Genomic DNA, 22,690 nt, shown 5'->3' on the forward strand with positions numbered 1-22,690 from the left:
TTCTGATGTATAATATTTTGTGGATTTTTGCTTATCAAGTAACTGTATTTTTATTTGTGATATTTGTTTTACTGATAAACAAGACAAAATACTGTTTAAAATTGTTTTCTAAAATATTTGAGAAGAAAAATAGTGCAAGACTTTATTATGTTAAGTAATTTTCCCTCATGTATTTTTTGTCGTTAACTGTAATAAAATAAAAAATAAAAAAATTATTTTATTTCAGAATTCTGATGTATAATATCTTGTGCATTTTTGCTTATCAATTAAATGTATTTTTATTGTTAATTTTGTAGTGATAAACAATACAAAATACTGTTTAAAATTGTTTTCTAAGATAGTTGACAGAATTACACAATGATTAGTTGCAGTGTCAACTCCACTAAATGTAATTTTAGCCTGAGAGAAGCTTTAACCCTTTTCAAGATGCGTTAGAGTAAAAGATCCTGAAGTTAATTGGTAGTTGGTGGGTTGAATGACACTTTAAAGGGTTTGTTTAGTGGTCAGTGATTGTTTTTGTCTCTCACTTTCTCTCTTTCTCTCTGGAGATTGTGAAATGATGGATGTTGTAATACATTCACATGGACAGGCTGAGACCAGCTTGTCCTCTCTAGTGTGAGCGTCCAGGAGACTGAATGGTTTAGCTTAGTATTATAAAATGAGAAGAGAGGATGTAGCCAGAATAAATATAGCAAACACTGTGTTCACAACTGAGAAATGGTTCAATCGATCATTGATTTTACAGAAAATAATTATATTTACTCTGTGTATACATAACACTGTCGGTTAACAATACACATCCATCATTCATTTTTTTGTGCTTCTTTAATGTTAATGTCAAAAGTGTACCTGACCTGGTCAAACATTTAGTTTGGCTGAGAGATGCAAGACTACAGCGAACTCTAGTGATTTTTCATGGTAATTTATTAATTCATGGCACTTGGTACAGTGATGGGTAGACAGGGATCAGGATCCTTATTTAGTTTGATTGTTTGAGGGGTCATAAGTTTACACCCCTTTCTCATAATTTTTTACTTTTATTATTTTGTAAGACCCCGAAGAAGCTCCAGAACACCAGCCAAAATAATAACTGAAATTAACCAAATTATGCTGTTCAGAAGTTTACATTATCAGTACCGCCTCGTGCTCATATCCTTTTCTGATAATTGATAGTGTTTGAGTCCCTAAATTGTCCTGACTGGATCTCGAGGAAGAGCTCAAACGTGCAGAGCATTCTGAGACACAAAAGAACTTACTGTACCCTGAGGATTTTTGTCAAGAACAGCGGGCAGATTCACTGCTCACAGTACGCAGAACCATATATTAAGAACTTCAACTTATAGCAAATATTCCAATATGTACAATAGCTTTATCAGGGCAAAGCTAAATAAAAAACAAAATGTATTGTTGTGATCCCTGTTCTTATTTAATTTATTATCATTTAAAAAAGATAATCGAGATTCTGTATGGGGTTTGAGCCCATAACTTATTACTGTTGTTTGTGTTTGTGATGAGTGTCAGTGTGTGAAATATAATTTGTCTGTTTCTGGTTTTGTGCAGGACCCCAGCGCTATGCCCCGCCCCACGGCTCAGGACCTGGCTGGGTTTTGGGATCTCCTGCAGCTCTCCATCGATGATGTCACTGCCAAGTTTGATGAGCTGCAGCAAATCAAGAGCAATGAGTGGAGGATAGTGGAGAGTCCGGAGAAGAAGGTATATTTTAGGGGCTGTACAAGCCATGATTCATTCTGGCACTCTCACACACTTACATTCTCCTTTCACATACATATATTTCTACTCTCACACAGTTTAAATTCTCCTTTCACATACATATAAATATATACACAAAATGTAGGCTGCGAATGTGTGTTTAAAAAAATATAAATATAAGAGTAAAATGTTAGAATGTGTGCGTTAGAAAGTATGGCATGAGAGCAAAATGTATGAATGTGTGCATTAAAATATGGGACCATGTGTGAGAGTGCCAGAATGAAGTGTGGCTCTTTATACAAAGATACTGAATGAATATATGTATATATATATATACTTATTATACAGGAGTCAACATTTGAAGTGGATTAAAAAAGTTAATCAAAGTTGTCCTAGGACAAAAATGATATTGTTCATAATTCATGACTTTGATGAAAGGTTTTGAGCCACTTCAAATGTGACTACTGTATGTATGTACGTACACTGCACAAAATTCGCAACTGATCAGTCATAAACAGGACATTTGATCAGCAGAATTAAAGGTTATTCTGAATTAATGATCTCTTTTAAGCCAGTAGCTCAGAAAATAAAAAAGCGAGATAATGAATAGGTACATAAATCTAGATTGCATTTTTCTGGGTGTAGCCTACGCAACACTTTTGTTTTTGCCCCCATTTTTCATGACTTTTTCTACGTAGCCTACACAAAAGGCCTATTTTTCTCAAATATTGTTCACAAATCTGTCTAAATCTGTGTTAGTGAGCACTTCTCCTTTGCCGAGATAATCCATCCACCTCACAGGTGTGGCATATCAAGATGCTGATTAGACAGCATGATTATTGCACAGGTGTGCCTTAGGCTGGCCACAATAAAAGGCCACTCTAAAATGTGACGTTTTACTGTATTGGGGGGGTCCGGGGTGGTCTGAAAACCAGTCAGTATCTGGTGTGACCACCATTTGCCTCACGCAGTGCAACATATCTCCTTCGCATAGAGTTGATCAGGTTGTTGATTGTGGCCTGTGGAATGTTGGTCCGGTGAGTATGCTGGCCATGCAAGAACTGGGATGTTTTCAGCCTCCAGGAATTGTGTACAGATCCTTGCAACATGGGGCCGTGCATTATCATGCTGCAACATGAGGTGATGGTCGTGGATGAATGGCACAACAATGGGCCTCAGGATCTTGTCACGGTATCTCTGTGCATTCAAAATGCCATCAATAAAATGCACCTGTGTTTGTTGTCCATAACATAAGCCTGCCCATACCATAACCCCAATGCCACATTGGGCCACTCGATCCACAACGTTGACATTAGCAAAGCATATGATTTCTGAAGGATCGTGTGACACTGAAGACTTGAGTAATGATGCTAAAAATTCAGCTTTGATCACAGGAATAAATTACATTTTCAATTCATAATTGTCATGATATTTAACAATATTACTGTTTCTTTTTGTATTTTTAATCAAATAAATGCAGCCTTAGTGAGCATAAGAGACTTCTTTTAAGAACACTAAATATGTGTGTGTGTGTGTGTGTGTGTGTGTGTGTGTGTGTGTGTGTGTGTGTGTGTGTGTGTGTGTGTGTGTGTGTGTGTGTGTGTGTGTGTGTGTGTGTGTGTGTGTGTATATATATATATATGTATATTGAGGGATTATTGGGTCAGATTGAAAATTAAAAGTCTAAAACTAAAAGTCTAAATCGAAAACTAAAAGTCGAAGTCGAAAATGATTTTGGTATTTAGGATAGGGTATTTTGTATTTAGGATTGGGCATTTTGTATTTAGGATTGGGCATTTAGCCATTTAGGATTTAGGATTGGGAATTTGGGGATTTAGGATCGGGCAAGATTGAGGATTGAGAGTGTATGCAAATAATGAGGCATAGGCCAAATTCTTGAGGCTGGGTTTGAAATGGCTGGTGCGCAAAGCCACCTTATGGACAGCAGAGGGAGCTCCCAGCGCTAAGGAGCACACTGGAATGAAACCAAACAGAGCGAGTGAGCAGGGCTGGAGCGAGGACTGTACTTTATAATGTGATAACTTCAACTTCCAGCACATGTCTCAACAAAGATGCTAGCTCTGGCTTTGCCATTGTTAATGTGGCAGCCAACGTGGATGGCAGAGCACGACAACTTTCACTTTGAAGAGGTGTGCCAGTGTGTTCCTTAGCACTGGGAGCTCCTCCCTTTAGACTTTTATTTTTCGTTTAAGACTTTTAGTTTCAGACTTTTAGTTTTCAATCTGACCCAATAATCCCTCCATATTATGTATGCATTTACACTACTTCTAAGAAATCAAGTAAATAGTAAAATAAAATGGTAATGAACCCAACTTCTTTTCCACAGGAAAGAAAATGGCCACCTCCTGTTACAAAGAGGCCTCCTAAAGGTCGCGGAGCTGTTATGCGTGAGCGCTCCTTGGATCTGCAGGACCGGCAGAGGCAAGAGGCCCGCCGCAGGCTATTGGCTGCTAAACGGGCTGCATCTTTCCGTCAGAACTCAGCTACAGAGCGGGCCGACAGCATAGAGATCTACATCCCTGAAGCCCAAACCCGTTTATGAAACACACATATGCTATGCCTCAACAATGCGCTTGACCAACAGGGTACATCATTCTGCTCCATGTCACTCCTCAACCCTTACACATTGTCACATTTGTTACACATATTCTTCCTCTGCTCATCATCTACTCTGAGCTGAGAATAGTGGTGAGTTTATATATGCCTCAAACAGAGCTCAATGCAAAAAGGTCATGGCAGTCTATGCCCTCCAAAACCTGCAGCTACTGCAACCCAGTTTGGATTTCACTGTAGTATTTTGAGAGGACAAAACTAAGGCTTTGTTCACACTGCGCACAAATCCATTTTGGTTTCCACATCAGATGTTTAAGACACAATTTGACAATTCTTATATATTCGCATTCATGCACATACTGAGTCCAAAACCACTGACATGTTCAATTACTCACTATTCACTACATGAATATAATGAAGCCCCTAAATAGACATGGTTATGGAAAAAAAATTATAGGAGGTAAAATTATATTTCAAGAGTGTTCATTTAAACTTTTGAGTTTCCCTGAGAAACTTTGCATTCACATGCAAAACTTTTGTGTTGGAAATACAGTAGTCAACATTTGAATTGGATCAAAACCTTTCATCAAAGTTATACATGAATTTTGAACAATACCCGTTCTTGTCTTAGGACAACTTTGATTAACTTTTTTTATCCACTTCAAATGTTGACTACTGTAATATGATGTCGGAGGAAAATGCCTCAGGTAATGACTGTAACCATGGTTCCCTGAGAAGGAAAATGAGACACTGCATCGTGGATTGACGCTATGGGGCACGGCATCAGCATGACCAGTGTCTGAAACCACGTGTGACAAACACGCCAATTTTATTAGCTGACGACAGTCCATGACGTCACTAGCGGAGCACCCATAAGTATAAGAGGGTGCCTGTAATACATGTCATCAACTCTTTTGTTTGAAGGAGACGCACAGGCAGACCTGGCAACGAGATGCAGTGTCTCATTCCCCTTCTCAGAGAACAACGGTTACAGTTGTAACCTGAGATGTGCCCTTTCGAAGTGGTCAACACTGCTTCTTGGATTGACGCTATGGGGAACAAATACCCATTACATCATGCTGAGGGAATGCCTGCCTCATTAAGCTTTGAATATGCACAAACATATTTGACATAGCATAAGTTGACTCAATGGATTACTTAGCCGGAGTCATAGCATCAATAAGGGCCCATCCAGAAAGACTCATATTGGCTGTCTAGTGGTAAAACTCCTGGTACAATAGAAGATCCCCAAGCGAACTTCCTCTACTTGTTAGCATTGTCAAATCAGGGCCACCGTAGAGCCTTCCAAAGCGGAGCTATATCCCTACTTCAAGACCCAACAGTAGTTGGGAAGGGAGGTAAACATAGTGGAGGGAAACTATACAGCCCTATATAACTCCATTCACCTTGCATCAACCCTTATGGACATTCAAAAGGAAGATATGTCCCAGACAAGAGAAAGGCATGCTGCAGTTTGCCAATAGTTCTCATCCACCATTCTCTAGCCCCAAGGAGGCTGCAGGGGAGCTTATGCTCTACTTTAAAAATAAATAAATAAACATTACACTGGGGGAGAGCAGCTAAACCCTGACTTGAATTAAGGCACTTCTTCTAGGACCAGCTATAGTATTGAACATGGGCCTTACTAGTGAGGCCTATGAAGCACCCATCCAAAAAATGATCATACATTCCGACTTCAACACCCAACCGTAGTTGAAAAGTAGAAGGAAAAAGTGGGGAATTTATACTGCCCTAATTAACCCAGTTCACCCTGCATCAACCCTTAAGAGGTGAACTTATTAAGCAACCCATTCACAGGGGAGCATCATTTTACTGTAGACCATAAGATAGGAGAGAATATAGCTCAACCTTCGATACCCTTTCAGGATATCAGGGTAGAGCAAGAGAGATGTCTTCCAGAGACAATTAACCAGTCTCACCTTGGGGGCCAGCTGAAAGTATCTTGCCAAAAACTTACCTGCATGCATTAGTAACCAAGCACTACTTAGGGCCCTTTCACACCTACCTTGTTTGGTCCGGACTTTTCAGTTTGGTCCGAATCAAAATTACAGGTGACAAACCTACCCCGGACCACGGTCCGAACCAAACAGATGAAATTTGGTCCGACGAAAAGAGGTAGTCTCGGTCCGGATCAAACTGAACAAAGGTTTGGTTCGTTTCTAGTGTGAAAGCATTTCTGTATGGTTCGGACTTTAAGGAAAAATGAGCCGTGGTAGCAAATGGGGAGAGGAGGAGACGAGGTTTTTAATTGAAGTATGGTCTGTTGACATAATAAGAAGTCAACTGGAAAAAACGCACAAAAATGCAGACACTTTTCAAATATAGTTGCAACGATATGCGTCTATTCATTCATGTTGTCAAAGTTACCCGCCGAATTGACAACACGCTGATGTCAGACACACTTCCATTTACAAACCAATGTCAAGATGCAGCCCACATAGATGATGACGACAGGACGCAAGTATGTCACGTAAAGTTCTTTAGTGTGCTCACATAATTGCAGTGTGAAACCAAAACCAAAACTTTCTGAAAGTATAAAATGTATCAAAACGTGAACTTTGGTTCGAACCTTGGTGCGGACTTTCAGATGTGAAAACGCCCTTAGTGTACACTATGAAACGAGCGACTGAAAGAGCGGTTTCTGATTCCTGTTTTTCTTTTAACCAAAAACCTGCTCCATTCCTGTGCCATTTCAGCAATGGTTACTTTTATATCAAAGCTCCAGAGGAGCCCGCTGCCACAAAAGGCAGGCATGGAGCACTTGCAACATCTTTTTTTTCATGGAGTGTAGGGCCTCCCAGGTCTGTCTAGTCTTTGCATATGCCTTGCCAAGAGCCGCAAGGTGGTAAGCAGCGGAGGAAGCCAGACTTAATTTACAATATCTGCCTCTACTCTGCCCACATACGATGTAAGCTGTTATTTTGCTACTTTAGCAGACATGGGGCCTGAACCGTGAGGGGGAGCTCCCTCAAAGCGACTCATAACAGAGAGCACATTCCGCCCCCTCGAGAGCTGAAAATACTCGCTCTTTTGACAAGGTGGGAGCCTTCCCAGAGGATGCAACACCAGGAGAGATATAGCTCTTAAGCAGCTCTTCAACTCGGGCATCCTAGATACCATTATTACAAATTCCTTCATTACCTCAATATGGAAATTGCGGGGCAGCGGAGGAAGCAGATATTATTATTATTATTATTATTATTATTATTATTATCTTAATAACACTTACCTCAACTCTCTCTGCATTTAATCCCTCAGAATTAGACCCGCCACATTATCAAACTCAAGACTCTCATCTCTTGAGAGTCAAGCCAGGGTGGAGCTTCTTACAGCGAATGCATCACATTCCCTCAAGAGCTGAACACACTCCGAACATACACTAGACTCTTAAATTGTTTAGAGAGACTCAAACAATAACAGAGTTTCTTACAATGAATGCATCACCATGAGTGCAGCCTATTCCCTCCAGCCAAACACACTCCATGCAAACGCTATATTCTCATCCCTCAGGAAAGAATAGAGCAAGAACAGAGCTTACTGCGAATGCAACGCAATGAGCACATCCAGCGTTTATCTTACACAAGTATACAAACAAGCAGCTCCCGAAGACAAAAAAGCGGATGACGTGTATAACAGGCACCCACTTGCGGGCACTCTGCTAGTGCCGTAATTGTAATGTCGTTGGACACTAATAGCATTCCCCATAGCATCAATCTACGACGCCGTGCTGAGTTTCACTTTGAATAGGAAACTGTATTTCAATGCTTTTGCAGGTGAACACAAAGTTTTGGGGGAACGCAAAAGTTTTGCGAGAAAATGCAACATTTTTGCGAATGCATTGAGAAATCAAAATTTTCCATCTAATTTCCAATATAATGTCCCATTAGGGGCGCCGTAGAATGTCACTTAATTAATTAAAAAGAAAGAAAAAGAAAAAGAAAGAGACATACAGTATGCAACACTGTAGGAGTTACAAATAGTAACTACAAATAGTAAAAAAATACTTGAAATGTAATCTGACTCTTCAGGTGCATTGCAAAATATTTTAATCTGATTTCAGATCTCATTTGGATATACTGTAGTTTGGAAACATCGGATTCCAAGAAAATCTGATTTTTGCTACCTGTCTGAACAAAGCCTAGTGTAGCCCTCAGCATAGGCACAGATAACACTCCTTTCAGAATATGTATTTTATAGCACTGGCACAAAACTAATGTCACAGCATAGTCACTTCATACACAACATTATTCCCACAATCGAACATAAAATGACTCTAAACTTGACTTTATGTGGCGTTTAGATTTAAATAAGCAAAATTAAGATTAGTTTGCGAACTAAATTATAAAGTTTCTACTACTTGAAAAGGTGTACACTAGAGTTTTACTTCTTAAATTATCCACATTTGTATTTCCAACGGAAATGTTGATCTTGATCCTCGTGATGTTATTGCATTTGGGGATTTGCATGAAGGTATTGCTTCTAGACTTCAATTTAGGTTTAGTTTCAGGATTAACAGATTTAATCTTGTTCTGGACTAAACTGCACTGTCAAGAGATTTGAAAAAAAAAATCCTATTATTCAATGACTAAGGTTTAAAGTTCATTCAGCCCAAAAAGGCCTTGATATCATTCAGTCATAAAGTAACAGCTTGACTTTCATTAACTGACCACCAGTTCTACACAAAAACATTTACAGAGAACTATTTACAACACCAATCTTCTTCAACATTCACCCTCAAGGTAGTCTGTGACATATAAAGGTGCAAAAGAAACTTTAATAATATTACTGTAAATGGTGCTGCTTTATACTCTAAAATGTAGAAGCCCCTCTCCTTTCTGCACAGCACTATAAACCACCTGTGGACTTTTTTAAAGGGAGGTTTAACAGTGTCTCAATGCATCTCGGATTATCATATTTATGGTCACTGGTTTGTTGAAAAGAAATAGATTTATTTTAGGTTAGACAGTTATGTTTTTTGTATATCACACTTTTCAGTCCAGCATTTGCATAAAGATGTGCCCATTTGCCTTGTCACCTTCGAGAACAGAAACCCGGATGTGCAATATTCAGAGGTCTCTAAAATGAATTGTTGAATATAAAAACTTTTTTTGGGGGTGGGATGGGTGGCAACAAAGCCCCTTTTTATTTCTAATTTGGCTTGAGGTTCTTTATCACCTTAATTGTGAACTACATATAAACCAACCGCAGCATTAGATTCAATACCTTATACTTGTAAATACAACATTTGCAGTTATTTTTCCCTTTACTGCTAAAATTTTAACTGTGCATAAAATGATTCCGGGTTTTTCCCCCCTGGTTCCAGGCCTAATTATCCCAGAGATGGCTGCTTACTTACGTGGTAGTCTATCCTCTTAGCGTTACTGTTGCTGACATTCATAAGGCATTATAAGGCAGCAACTAAATCCTGGCTTTTTAGCTATTTCCTTTACCTGGCAGCCTTACAACATCTTAAACAGAAAGCATTGTGAATGTACTGCCCTGCTCTTGCAAAAAAAAAAAAAAAAAAAAAAAAAAACAAGCAAAGACAAAAAAATAAGAAGAGATGGAACTGTCATTAACGTTGCACTCATTAAAAAAATTAAGTAAACTCTTATTCGTTGAATGGGGAAAACAATGAATTTGGTAATGGTAATGAAGGAAAGGGATAGTTCAATCAAAATCTACTTTCATCTACTAATTGTAAAGATGAGGAGATGGTCATATGTCGAACAGAACCCCATTGGTTTTTGCTTCCCATTGAACACAAAATGTGTTATTTAGCAAAATTGTAGGCCACTCATTTAAAAAGGATGGTGACCATTAACTGGGAAGATTTAAAAAAGACAAAAAAGTATGAGATATTTCTATTCCTCTCAATGGCAATTGCTTGAATGGTGCAGGACTACTGTTGGTCCTGCGTAGCCAGACTTTCAAACTGGCATCAGAAGGTCTGGACTCCATAGCTCCTTTCATTGGCCAAGGACAGCCCAGAGGCCTTCTGATTGACATGCAAAGTCGATGTCTTCATAATTAAAGACGGGTGTGCAATTCTGTGGAGACCCTCAAGGGACATGGTAATAAATAAATAAAAATAAGATAAAAAATTTTGTTAATGCTTTTGCATTCTCTCTCAAATGTGCTATCCTGAGAAACTTTGCGTTCCCTAGCAAAATGTTTGCATTCCCGCGAGGAACATTTGAGTTCTTGAGCGAACGCAAAGTTTCTTGAGGAAACGCAAAAGTTTTGTGAGGGAACGAAAAGGTTTTGTGAGTGACACAAAAGCATTGAAATAAAAAAAAAATCCATCACCATGTCCATTAAGGGCCCCCAAATACAATTCAAGAACGTTGTGCAAGTTTACTGCAACAATGGTTCTGTGAACTTCACATACTTTTTAAAATCCAGTGATCCTGATAAGCGCTCATTGTCACAGTAATACAATGGCTTTCTTTTTCCATAAGGGGGTTTGCTGTCACAAGGGCTTTGTTTCAAGGCGAACCATTAAAGAATGCGACAAATACATCTCCCAGAAATCCTGGAAAATTCAATCAATCAGATGACAAAAGCGTTTTCCATTTTTGTGTGCCATATGCATCAGACGTTCAGCTAACAGCCCGTGGGCGTGACATCTAAGGCTGAGACTAGAACATTTGAAATCTGCCATTTTTGCTCATGGGAAGGTTTTAAGCAAAATTTTCTAAAACATAAATGCCATTTCACTTTGAACGAACCCAGTCACTAGCAACTATACTGGGGTGCATTTCCCAAAAGCATCATTAACTATGGTCACAAGTTCCGTTATTATTAACAGTTCAATGATTTACCATTTCCTGAAACCATATTTTTAATAGCAAACTTTTACTGCAAACAGTTCTGGACTTTTAGTTAGAAGCATTAGTTCATTGTTAGCATGACGTGGACTTAAATAAATAAAGCTCTTGAGCACAATATCCAAGCTAACATGCAGTACATTCTATATCCTTCATTCCATTGAAATATATTTACATTTCATTCTATATGTTTTTGCATGTCAACAATCAATGGTGTTTTTGAAGAGAACAACATATAAAGCCTACAGAAGTAAAGGCCCGTCCACATCAGGGATCATAATGATAACGATACAGATGTAGTTTTAAAAACGGTTATAAAATGTAAAAGAACGTGTGCACACCACAACTATAACAATAACGGCACAAACATAATATGGTGGTTAATGTTTTGCCGTTACGGCAAACACACACCTAATCTGTGACGTTAAAGTAAGCAGATGGAAAATGTAATATCCTTTTCATGTTTAAGAGCATAAATATAGTGCATGAATATATTTTTGTCCTTTTTAGACCTTGACAGTCTGGGTCACCATACCTCAATGCAAAGACAAAAGCAGCCAGGATATTCAGCAAAATAATTCGGTTAAATGATATGATTATGAATTGACTTTTCATTTTAGGGTGAACTATCCCTTTAAGAAACACAATGTTGTTGAAGAATAAGGCTGAAGTGAGATATGATGAGTGTGTAATGCTGTGCTTTTACATACTGTAGTGCCTCTGTAATGCTGTCTCAATTCTTGTCTCAATGTATTGAAAGCATCACATAGACAGAGAAACAATCAGCGCTTTACAATTAGTCAAAATAGTTTGAGAGGAAATTATCTGGTGGATAACAGTTAAAGGTGGATTCAGAAATGTTGTGCTTGAAGTTCTTCTTTGCGGCTGTTGAGTTTCCCTTTGCGGCAACTGTAAGTCACCCAGAGGAAAGACACTGACATGCTACCAACTGCTGCTAAATACGTACATTGAGGTACAGTTATCATCTTGCACATTTTATATGAATAGACAACAGCTGAAATATGATAGTCCACTGGACAGGTGTTTTTCTCAAAGATTTGCATCTTTTATTTAAACTTAAGAGTATATTACAACTAGGTCCCTTTTTCAAACACAAACCTCCAGCCCTGTTTTAAAAGATATTGTAATGGAATAATGTGTTTAGGCAGTGCGAACAAGTTGTGGCATAGATATATCGCTGCTTGTGTAAATGTAAATAGTTGTACAGTGCCATCACCTGACACATGCCATGTGTATGTTTTTTTTGTTTTGTTTTTTTGTTTTTTATAGAGATCTAGCATATATATCGGTGATTATAAAAGGTGGAAACATCCACAGGTGCCTTATAATCAGTGTTGGGGACTTAAAATGATTTTTGCATGAGATATGACCTATGCAGAGGAAATGTCGCTTATTGTCAAAGACTGGCGAAACCCTGCAGTATTGTTTCTTTTTATGCATTTCAGATCATTTAGGGGCTCAAAGACGTTAAAACAGATGCATGATCGTTGGATCATTGTCCAGCAGGTGACATTTTGATGAGAATTTTTTGCTTCATCTCTTGGATTATCGTGTGGGTCTATCGTGGGTTCTGTATTTGATCAGGACTGTGTGATAGTGATGTGTTCAGTATAAATAAATTAAAAAAGCGATTAAGAGTATTAATATAGTGTATTATCAAAGTATAAGTCTAAAGGTGCGGTCACATTACACTTTGTGTTCCACTCACTTGCATTCATATGAATGTGAATACAGGTGAGTGACTTTTCATATAATGAAAAGTCTTCAGTTCCAAGAATGCAAACCTGCACGAAAGCATGGAGTAGATAAAATAAAACATTTAACCAACATATTCTCATTGAAAAAAAAAACGTGCCTCTACCTATATCTTTGCAATATACAAACTATTCACTGCAGATTGCAACTGCACTAGTGGCAGTAAAACACCAAAAACTTGTATTCCTTTTTATGCAAATTATGATTAAAGGCACATATTATCAGGCACTGTTCAAGTACTGTGAAACAAGAATCACTACACTCAATAAAAGAGCTTAAATACTTGTAGAAGCAAACAATAATATCAAGGATTTCGCAAATGTGCTTTTGTCTCACATTTGCTTTCATTACCACTATCGATTAGGTTTAAGTCCGTTTAGTGTAGGTGGTTATTTTAGATAACGATAGAGCATTCACTTTTTAGCGCCATTCTCCAGTAATTTAATTTACGAATTGCAGCAATACAGTATGTTAAACAACCAATGTAATAAAACATTGCCAAAGTAACATTCATCTGTTTCGGATTAAACTAAAAAAGCCTTTGACACCACTCACTGGATGTTACATTTGTAAGTGTCCCAAAAATGTAATATAATTTTGTCGCAGCATGCATATTTACTCAATGAGCCCGAGTTGATTTTAAATGTATGTGTTATTTGTGATTATTTATTAACAACTAATGACATCATATACAGTTGCCCATTTTCATTGTGACGTCTGAAGTGTGACCGCACCTTATGACTGAGAAAAGTGTCAAATGCAGGAAACTTTAGTTCCCTTTCGTAGTCACTCCGAGTTACGTCGGATGACGACGAATGGGGGTTTCGCTTAGAACACCTATCGACTTCGAGTATTACAAAATGAGCCAATGGCGATGAAATGCCATGGGTCTGCGGAATTTGCATAGCGTATCTCCGCCCCACCGCGTGGGTATAAAGGAGGACGCCGGCAACATGCAGGTATGTTTTCGCTTCGGAGCCAAGAATATTTCTTCACTCCACAATCATCTCTGACTTCGCTCTATGAGACGAGCTTCTCTCTCCGGTGTTGGTGTGACGGCGATCTGCAGCGAGCTCACAGTGCCTGCTGATCTGTGCAGTGATCTGCCAGTGTGTGTGTGTCTCCCTGTGCGCTTCAACATCGCGGAGTTTTTTTCTCCTCTCATAAAAGAGCTCGCACGCGGCACGTCTTTTTAAAGACGGCTCGCCCGTGCATTTCTGGTTGCAGCGGACTGGTATCGGACTCTGATGGGCACGAGCGCTGTCTAGTGTGTTTGGGCTTTGATCATGCTTGAACAGCGCTCGTGGATGACTCATGTTCTCTCTGGGAACGTGATCATCGCGTCATATATAGGTCGAGACTCGGTGAACTCGCAAGAGTGAGAGTCCCCTCATCCACTACCCGATCTTCGGCTGGTGGACAGGGTGACCTGAGGGTGTTGGTCTGGAACAAGGCGCCGACTCTGTGTCCACACCCCAGCCCCCCCTCTTTAATGACGGTGCCCGCTAGCGAACTGATGATTCCACGAGTCTACCCTCGGGTGGCCCGTGTGTTTTCATTTGAAGCTACAGAGGATGATGCTGTGTCTGTAGCAGCATCACTAGGTGGGCTTGATTCTTCTGGAAATGACGACTCTTCACAGCTGCCACCCTTTGGTGTGCATACGGCTGTGCCTGAGTCTGATCCGGAGATGATGGCCATGCTTTCCCGGGACGATTGGTTTTTGGGTGAGGCCGCCGACGCGTCCACGGCAAACCCCAATATCTTTCCTCCCGGACGTGCATGATGAGTTCACGGGTCCTCTCGTTGGTCTCATCCGCCTTTCCTCCCCTCAGGGGCCGCTGCCCATGGGTACACTGGGGTTCCCCCGGTTGAACGCTCTGTTGCCATGCTACTGTGTCCTCAGAGTGCTTCCCGGCGCAATCCTTAGCACCCGTCCAAGCCTGTAGTTCTTTTCGTCACAGTAATCTGTGGCGAAATCCTATAGTGCCACAGGACAGGCAGCTGCCTCACTGCATCCCATGACCGTTCTGCTGGTCTACCTGACCCAGACGCTCATGGACATGCAGGAGGGCGGGACTGACCCGAGGCTCTTCAGTGAGCTGCGCGCCGCCACTGACCTTGCTCTCCGAGCGACGAAAGTGGCCGTACGCTCTCGGAGTCAGGTGATGTTCACCAGTTTGGGGCTGACCGGTCTGATGTGCAAGATGTCGGGCGGACCCGTCTGCTCGACACCCCCATCTCCCAGGTCGGCCTCTTCGGCGGTGCGGTTGAGTGCTTCTGCCCACAGTTCTCAACCGCCCGTGAGCAGATTGAGGTTGTTCTGCCCGACGGCCCCGCCGTCCGCTCAGATCCCTCAGTCTGCCCACCGCCGAAGGCTCCCTCCCACGGTTCCAACCCCGCCCGTTCACCCGGGCCTGGCTCTGGAAGACCGTAGGCGGATGCCACAGCCCTCTCCAGCCCCGCACCCCGCTAAACGCCGGGTTAAGCGGCACTTTTGAGATGGGCTGCTCAGAGATGAGACTCAGTTCTTTCCAGGAGTTGGTAGCAGGGCCACTCCTTTCCCCGGTGGAGGGCTGGGGAAGAATCCTTATTCAGGAAGAACTGACTCTCTCCTCTCTGAGCATACAGAGTTCTCGGACGACACAGAGCGCCGCCCACAAGCCATGCTCTCCTCTTCCCCCTCTGCCCCAGAGGTGGTTGACACGCCGTGCCGTCCACGGACCGTTTCGCCCCTGTCCCCCTCTGTCGCCAGACCCCTGACAGAGCAGGCCCCCGTGGAACGTGGTCCTTCCCTGGCCTCCTCTGTCAGGGTGCGGTTATGACCTTGCCCCCACACCGGGCCGCTATGCCGCCCTCGTCTGGGCTGGTCATTTCCGCTTCGCTGCACCACCGGGGGGACGTCTGTGGTTCTTCACTCCGCTGGCACAGTTGGGAGCCTGCACTAGAGCTCCCTCTGTTCCGCTGGGTCGTGCGAACCATCGGCTCGGCTATGCGATTCAGTTCGCACGGTCTCCTCCCGGCTTCACGGGAGTCCGCTCCACTTTCGTCGGTGGCTATGCCCCTATCATGAGAGCGGAGGTTGCTCCCTACTGGCGAGGGGTGCGATTGAGACTGTCCCTCCAGCCGAGATGAGGTCCGGGTTAACAGTCCCTACCTCATTGTCCCGGAGAAGTCTGGTGGGTTACGGCCAATCCTGGACCTATGCAACTGAACCGCTCCCTTCTCAGGCTGCCGTTCAAGATGCTCCTGGCCAAACGCATTTCTGGATGTGTGCGGCCACAGGATTGGTTTGCAGCGATCGACCTGAAGGACGCCTACTCTTATGTCTCCGTTCTCCTTCGACTCAGACCGTACCTACGTTCTGCTGTCAGGGCGCGCGCATGTCAGTACGCTGTTCTCCCATTCGGGCTAGCCCTGTCTCCTCGCGCCTTCACAAGGTTGTTGAGGCAGCCCTTGTTCCTCCATGGGAACACGGGGTTCGCATCCTGAACTATCTCGGTGACTGGCTGTCTTAAGCTCACTCCTGAGACCAGGTTTGTGAATACAGGGACCCAGTGCTCCGGCACCTAGCTCGTCTGGGCCTTCGGGTCAACTGGGAAAGGAGTAAACTTTGCCCCGTGCAGGGGAGCTCTTTTCTCGGCATGGACTTGGTCGCCTTCTCCACTCAGCCATTAAACAAGAGTGCGGTCCCACTGAAATTGTTTCAGAGGCTCCTGGGGCATATGGCATCTGCAGCTGCGGCAACGCCCCTCGGATTGCTTCATATGAGACCGCTTCAGCTGTGGCTTCGCGATCGAGTCCCGAGGTGGGCATGGCATCATGGCACGCTCCGAGTTACAGTAACTCCGACCTGTCGTCAGACCTTCACCCCGTGGTGGAACCTCAGTTTCTACAGGCCGGTGTTCCCCTAGAACGAGTTTCCAGGCATGTTGTTGTCTCCACAGATGCCTCTTCCACGGGCTGAGGCGCCATGTGCAACGGACATGCTGCCGCGGGCTCCTGGACAGGACCCCAGCGCCTTCTGCTTGTCAATTGCCTCGAGTTGCTGGCAGTACGCCTTGCCCTGCACCGTTTCCTCACGTTGCTCAGGGGTCAACACGTACTAGTCCGTTCAGACAATACCGCGACTGTAGCGTACATCAACCGTCAGGGTGGTCTACGCTCCCGCCGTATGTCGCAACTCGCACGCCACCTCCTCTTATGGAGTCAGAAGCACCTGAGGTCCCTTCGTGCTATATACATTCCGGGAGATCGGAACTTTGCAGCCGACGAGCTGTCACGGTTTCGGCCCATCTCCGGTGAATGGAGACTCCATCCCCAGTCGGTTCAGCTGATTTGGGACCAGTTCGGGGACGCACAGATAGATCTGTTTGCCTCTCACGACTCGACCCATTGCGCCCTGTTCTATTCCCTGACTGAGGGCTCTCTCGGCACGGATGCACTGGCGCACAGCTGGCCGCGGGGCCTACGCAAATATGCGTTTCCCCCAGTGAGCCTTCTCGCACAGACCTTGTGCAAGATCAAGGAGGACGAGGAGCAGCTCATTCTGGTTGCGCCGTATTGGCCCACCCGGACCTGGTTCTCCGAACTGGTACTCCTCGCGACAGCACCTCCTTGGCCAATTCCTCTGAGGAAGGATCTCCTTTCTCAGAGACGGGGCACCCTTTGGCACCCTCGACCCGATCTCTGGAGGCTCCACGTGTGGCTCCTGGACGGGACGAGGCAGGGTTGAGTACCCTGCCACCAGCGGTGGCGGCTACCATCACTTCCGCTAGAGCATCGTCCACGAGACATGTCTATGCGTTGAAGTGGAACCTCTTCGTCAACTGGTGCTCTTCTCGTCGAGAAGACCCCAGGAGATGCTCGATCTCTGTCGTGCTTTCCTTCCTGCAAGATGGGTTGGAGCGAAGGCTGTCTCCCTCCACCCTGAAGGTGTATGTAGCCGCTATCGCCGCATATCACGAAGCAGTTCAAGGTAAGTCTCTGGGGAAGCACGACCTGATCGTCAGGTTCCTGAGAGGAGCGAGGAGTGAATCCTCCTCGCCCTCCTCTCGTTCCCTCTTGGGACCTCTCAGTGGTCTTAAATGCCCTGCAGAGGGCTCCCTTTGAGCCTCTGCAACCAGTTGAGCTTAAGTTCCTGTCTATGAAGACAGCGCTCCTGGTTGCATTGGCCTCCATCAAGAGGGTAGGGGACCTGCACGCATTCTCCGTTGACGAAGCGTGCCTGGAATTCGGGCCCGGTCACTCTCACGTGATCCTGAGACCCCGGCCTGGATATGTGCCCAAGGTTCCCACCACTCCCTTCCGGGACCAGGTGGTGGACCTGCAAGCGCTGCCCCGGGAGGAGGCAGACCCAGCCTTGGCACTGCTCTGTCCAGTACGCGCTCTCCGCGCTTACGTAGACAGAACGCAGTGTTTCAGGACCTCAGACCAGCTCTTTGTCTGTTTTGGTGGGAGACTGAAGGGAAAGGCTCTCTCAAAGCAGAGGTTGTCTCACTGGATAGTGGACGCCATTGCTTTGGCTTACCAACAGCAAGGCCGACCGTGCCCCCTTGGTGTGACAGCCCACTCCACTCGGAGTGTGGCTTCCTCTTGGGCTCTAGCACATGGCCCCTCGCTGGCAGACATTTGTAGAGCTGCAGGCTGGGCGACACCCAACACATTCGCCAGATTCTATAATCTCCGAGTGGAGCCTGTGTCCTCTCGTACTGGACCCGCTCAGGTGTCTTCGCTTGCTCGCCATTCCACTCCACGGACTGGATACGTGCGATTATTCCTCAGGTGAGCCTTCCTCTTTGAAGCCCTGAGTTCCTCCTGCACTGTTGACGCTGGCGCCAGTGTCTATTGCCTGGGCGTCGGCTAGGTGCCTCCGTGTGCATGGTTCCTCCCTGAGTAACCCCCACATGTGTATTTCCACTGTAAGCCTCCTTGAGCATGTGTCTTTCCCTTGGCAAGCCATCTTGCCCTCCTGGAGTTGAAAGTTGCCTTCCCTCGGGCTGGTCACTTCAGTGTTCCTCCATATGTAGCCCTCCGGCCATATGTGTATCTTAAGTCCTCCCTACGGGTAGGCATGCTGCGGCATATCTCCTCTGAGATATGCTTCCCAGTGTACCTTGGTATTCCTGTGTTAAGTAGGACTCCTTCGTCTGTGCCAGTATCACGACAGGGGGATCAGACTTTCGCAGGGCACTGGAAGACAGCTGTGAAGGTGGCGTGATTTCACGGGGACCCCCATTCGTCGTCATCCGACGTAACTCGGAGTGACTACGAAAGGGAACGTCTCGGTTACGTATGTAACCCTCGTTCCCTGAGTAGGGAACGGAGACGTTACGTCTCCCTGCCACTTCCGCTGTACCGCTGGGCAGACGCCTGAGTTCAGTCTCGGCTCCTCAGCGAAGACATACCTGCATGTTGCCGGCGTCCTCCTTTATACCCACGCGGTGGGGCGGAGATACGCTATGCAAATTCCGCAGACCCATGGCATTTCATCGCCATTGGCTCATTTTGTAATACTCGAAGTCGATAGGTGTTCTAAGCGAAACCCCCATTCGTCGTCATCCGACGTAACGTCTCCGTTCCCTACTCAGGGAACGAGGGTTACATACGTAACCGAGACGTTTTGTTCTATATCTGTCCTGTGTTATGACGGACACATGAGGGCTTCACATTGTTCATCTCTACTAAACACAATACACAGTATTAGACTAAATGCCTGTGTCCTCCTCTCGCGTGCTTACACACTTTACCAGACTTGCCAGAATGTGCAATAGTGTATAAATACATGGCAGGCACATGGTGTCATTACCTCTTAGTGTGTGGTATTAATGGCAGGACACTATACTGGCGCTAATAGAGTCTCTCTGCGATCAGTTCAAGGCAAACAGAGCTATTTGTCATGCCTTTCTACTATGCAGCAGCTCTAGTCTGACTTTTTGAATTTCATAAGAGACACTTATTCACAGAAACTGTCTTTTACCCATTTTTGTGAATATATTTTATTGAGGAATAACAAAATAGACCTTGTAACCCTGTTGAAAAGACTGATTAGAACTGGTATAATGCTGGTCTAGCTAGTGGAACAGCATAGCTTTGCTGTTCACCAGTAAAAAGTACTAGTCAACAAATGTGAGACGTCTATGTTGTGAGGCTGTTTGACGGTGAACATGATTTCATCAAGTGCAACATGTTCCTGGATCAACATCTTTGTTGATCTTGGAACGACATTCCAATCAACCAATCAGATTTGAGGGACACGTTTACAGTTTGTGTCAAGTTTAGGCTTACAACCAGGGTTAGGTGCCTCTACATCACTGTTATTTACCTATCATTTCCCTCTGAGTTCAGGGATAACTTATGGGTAGGGTTAGGACAGGAATGTTGTTCTAGGATCAACGAAATATGTTGACCCAGGAATATAAAATCTTGGCAAAATTACGGTGCTCCAACTACTTTTTCCTTTTTCTTTTTAAAATTGAGTCTTTTAGGCTCTGATTTGGCTGAACTATGCTCAGATTCAAAGAGAAATTGGATTTGAACTCTTTCCCCACCAGCGTTTTTCTTTAAGTTCCCAGCCACCGCCAGTGCTTTTGATCATTTTCACAAAAAATTGTGTTCGTTGAATATCTGAGCATGCAATATATCAAAAGAAGGAACAGAGCCTCTGCTTTTAAACAAAACAAAAAATGTATATATTATAGCTTCATGGATTTTTTTTTATTAACAGTTGAATGTTAGTAAGTTACAATTAGCAACAAAAAGCTGAGAAAAATATTTTTTTTCAAAATACTATTTGTATCGCTTGTTTCTTTTTTGTCTGTGATTTGGAACTGGAGATTCTGTACTCTTTCAGGAGTTGTCGTAGTGCCCCCTACCAGACAACAGTGTAGTTACAAAAAATTCAATCAATGGCAGGGAAAAAGTAAAAAAAAAAAAAAAAATTGTAAAATAAATCAATCACGTAATTTATTGCCGTAGTTATTGTATTTGTAGGGCAGTAGGAAGTCCTGCTAGTTAAGCTATAAGAAGGGACACTCACCGCATCTAAAACACAAAATGCTGGTGACCAGCAACGCTGCTCTTTTCAACATGGTCGTAGAGTTTATTTATCCACCACTTCCCCTGAGGACATTTCTCACCTATAAAACATTTTATAAAGCTGTGGCCAGTGTGTGCACAGATGTTCAGTAAAGACGCATAGCAAATGCATTACTTAATTTTTTTATTTATTTTTAAACCTGCGCTGCCACTTTCAGTTTACTGGCGTGCTGCAGGGAAGCCCTTTAATAGGTTTTGATAGTTTTTCCGATTCTCCTCTTTGAGGGTCAGTTCCTCCATAATGCAAAGACAGTTATTGTTCTATGAACAATGCTGTTATTTCTTTTACTGAAAATGTGAAACAATGTAAACAGCTGTTTAAAAATACATTGAGACATTTGAGAGGTTAAAACTGGTGCTTTTGTCATAGAGGTGTGTTGGATTCATATAGGCACGGATTGGTTTTACCAGGACAATCAACATGTATACACTCGCTCTCACACAGAAACAATATGCTCAGTAGTGTACAGGCCTCATTGTCCACCCTCCAAAAGGCATCCTTATCTTTTTAAGATTATACTTAGAATTACAAAATTAAACATAAAAATCATACATTTTAATAGTTGTTCTCTACTCCACCACACTCCACCTTTCCTTTTCATTTGTCAGTTTTTCAAGGCTTTTCTGCTAAGAAATCACAATATCGTAGGCAGTCGAGTGAGTGTTCAGCTGTGTAGAACTTCAGTATAGATGTTTCGCTGCCTGTTCAGCAATAACCTGAATGGTTTAAATTAAAGATCATGGCACAGACACAAATTAACTTCCTCGCTTTGGTAGACTATGTGAAAATAGTGATTCTTTCCATTTAACCCTTAAAAACAGAGGTCTTCAATCCTGTTCCTGGAGGGCCACTGTCCTGCAGAGTTTAGTTCCAACCTGCTTCAGCACACCTGCCTTTGTTCAAGCGATCCTGAAGAGCTTGATGAGCTGATTCAGGTGTGTTTGTTTAGGGTTGGAACTAAACTCTGCAGGACACCGGCCCTCCAGGAGCAGGATTGAAGACCTCTGCTTAAAAACATACCTCAGGTCTTTAGTGACCCGGGACTTCATTCACTGCCCTCCGCCTCATTCATTTTTTTAAATTTAAACATCAATCTTTGTAATATTTTTCAATATATTCGTTATAAACAATATATATATTTTCCCATACATTTTTTGTAAAAACTGTACAGGGTCGCTAATGACCCGAGGTGTGTAACAGTACAAGTATATATTTTTCTGCACAACGATAATTGAATCTTTGATGACTGAATAAGTTCAATTCACCTTTATTCCAGAAGGTGTCAATGTCTGATACACAATGATGACGTTTCACTCATAGTTACTGCAGGCAGAAAACAGAAGAATAGGAAGTATCATCAGCAAAACTTAAAATGGCTCAGTGATTTTCCGAAGAGCAAGTACTGAACACAATCAAATATTACTTTCACTGTCACTTGATTGTGGATCTGGTGAAGAAACTGTCGCCGATCAAAATATTGATTTTGAAAATGTTGAAAATTATTGTTTTGAAAATGTTTGAATTGCAAATACGAGCCAGATGCTGAATGTACTGCGAAATAAGCTCTGATGAAGACAGTGATGATGGTGTAAAACATTGCTCAAAATGAACCAAAAGGTAACAAAATATGCTATATTTTATTCTTCTGTAATTGTTACTCTCATATCAGGAGAGTTTTATA

The 22,690-nt window shown here is 43.1% G+C and overlaps 1 protein-coding gene across 1 annotated transcript in view; it reads left to right on the forward strand.

Moving 5' to 3' along the window:
* Nucleotides 1-4,273, forward strand: part of LOC143729665 (disks large-associated protein 2-like) — a 195,001-nt gene extending 190,728 nt beyond the window's left edge. Inside the window, exons 13-14 of the mRNA XM_077221001.1 lie at nucleotides 1,561-1,713; nucleotides 4,058-4,273. Of these exons, the coding sequence (XP_077077116.1) occupies nucleotides 1,561-1,713; nucleotides 4,058-4,273 (369 nt within the window). The remainder of the gene's footprint in view (nucleotides 1-1,560; nucleotides 1,714-4,057) is intronic.
* Nucleotides 4,274-22,690: the final 18,417 nt, after the last annotated feature.

This window comes from Siphateles boraxobius, unplaced genomic scaffold (assembly GCF_051911475.1).
Source record: "Siphateles boraxobius isolate OS27281-9 unplaced genomic scaffold, OSU_SipBor_1 8, whole genome shotgun sequence".
In the NCBI taxonomy this organism is placed as follows: domain Eukaryota; kingdom Metazoa; phylum Chordata; class Actinopteri; order Cypriniformes; family Leuciscidae; genus Siphateles; species Siphateles boraxobius.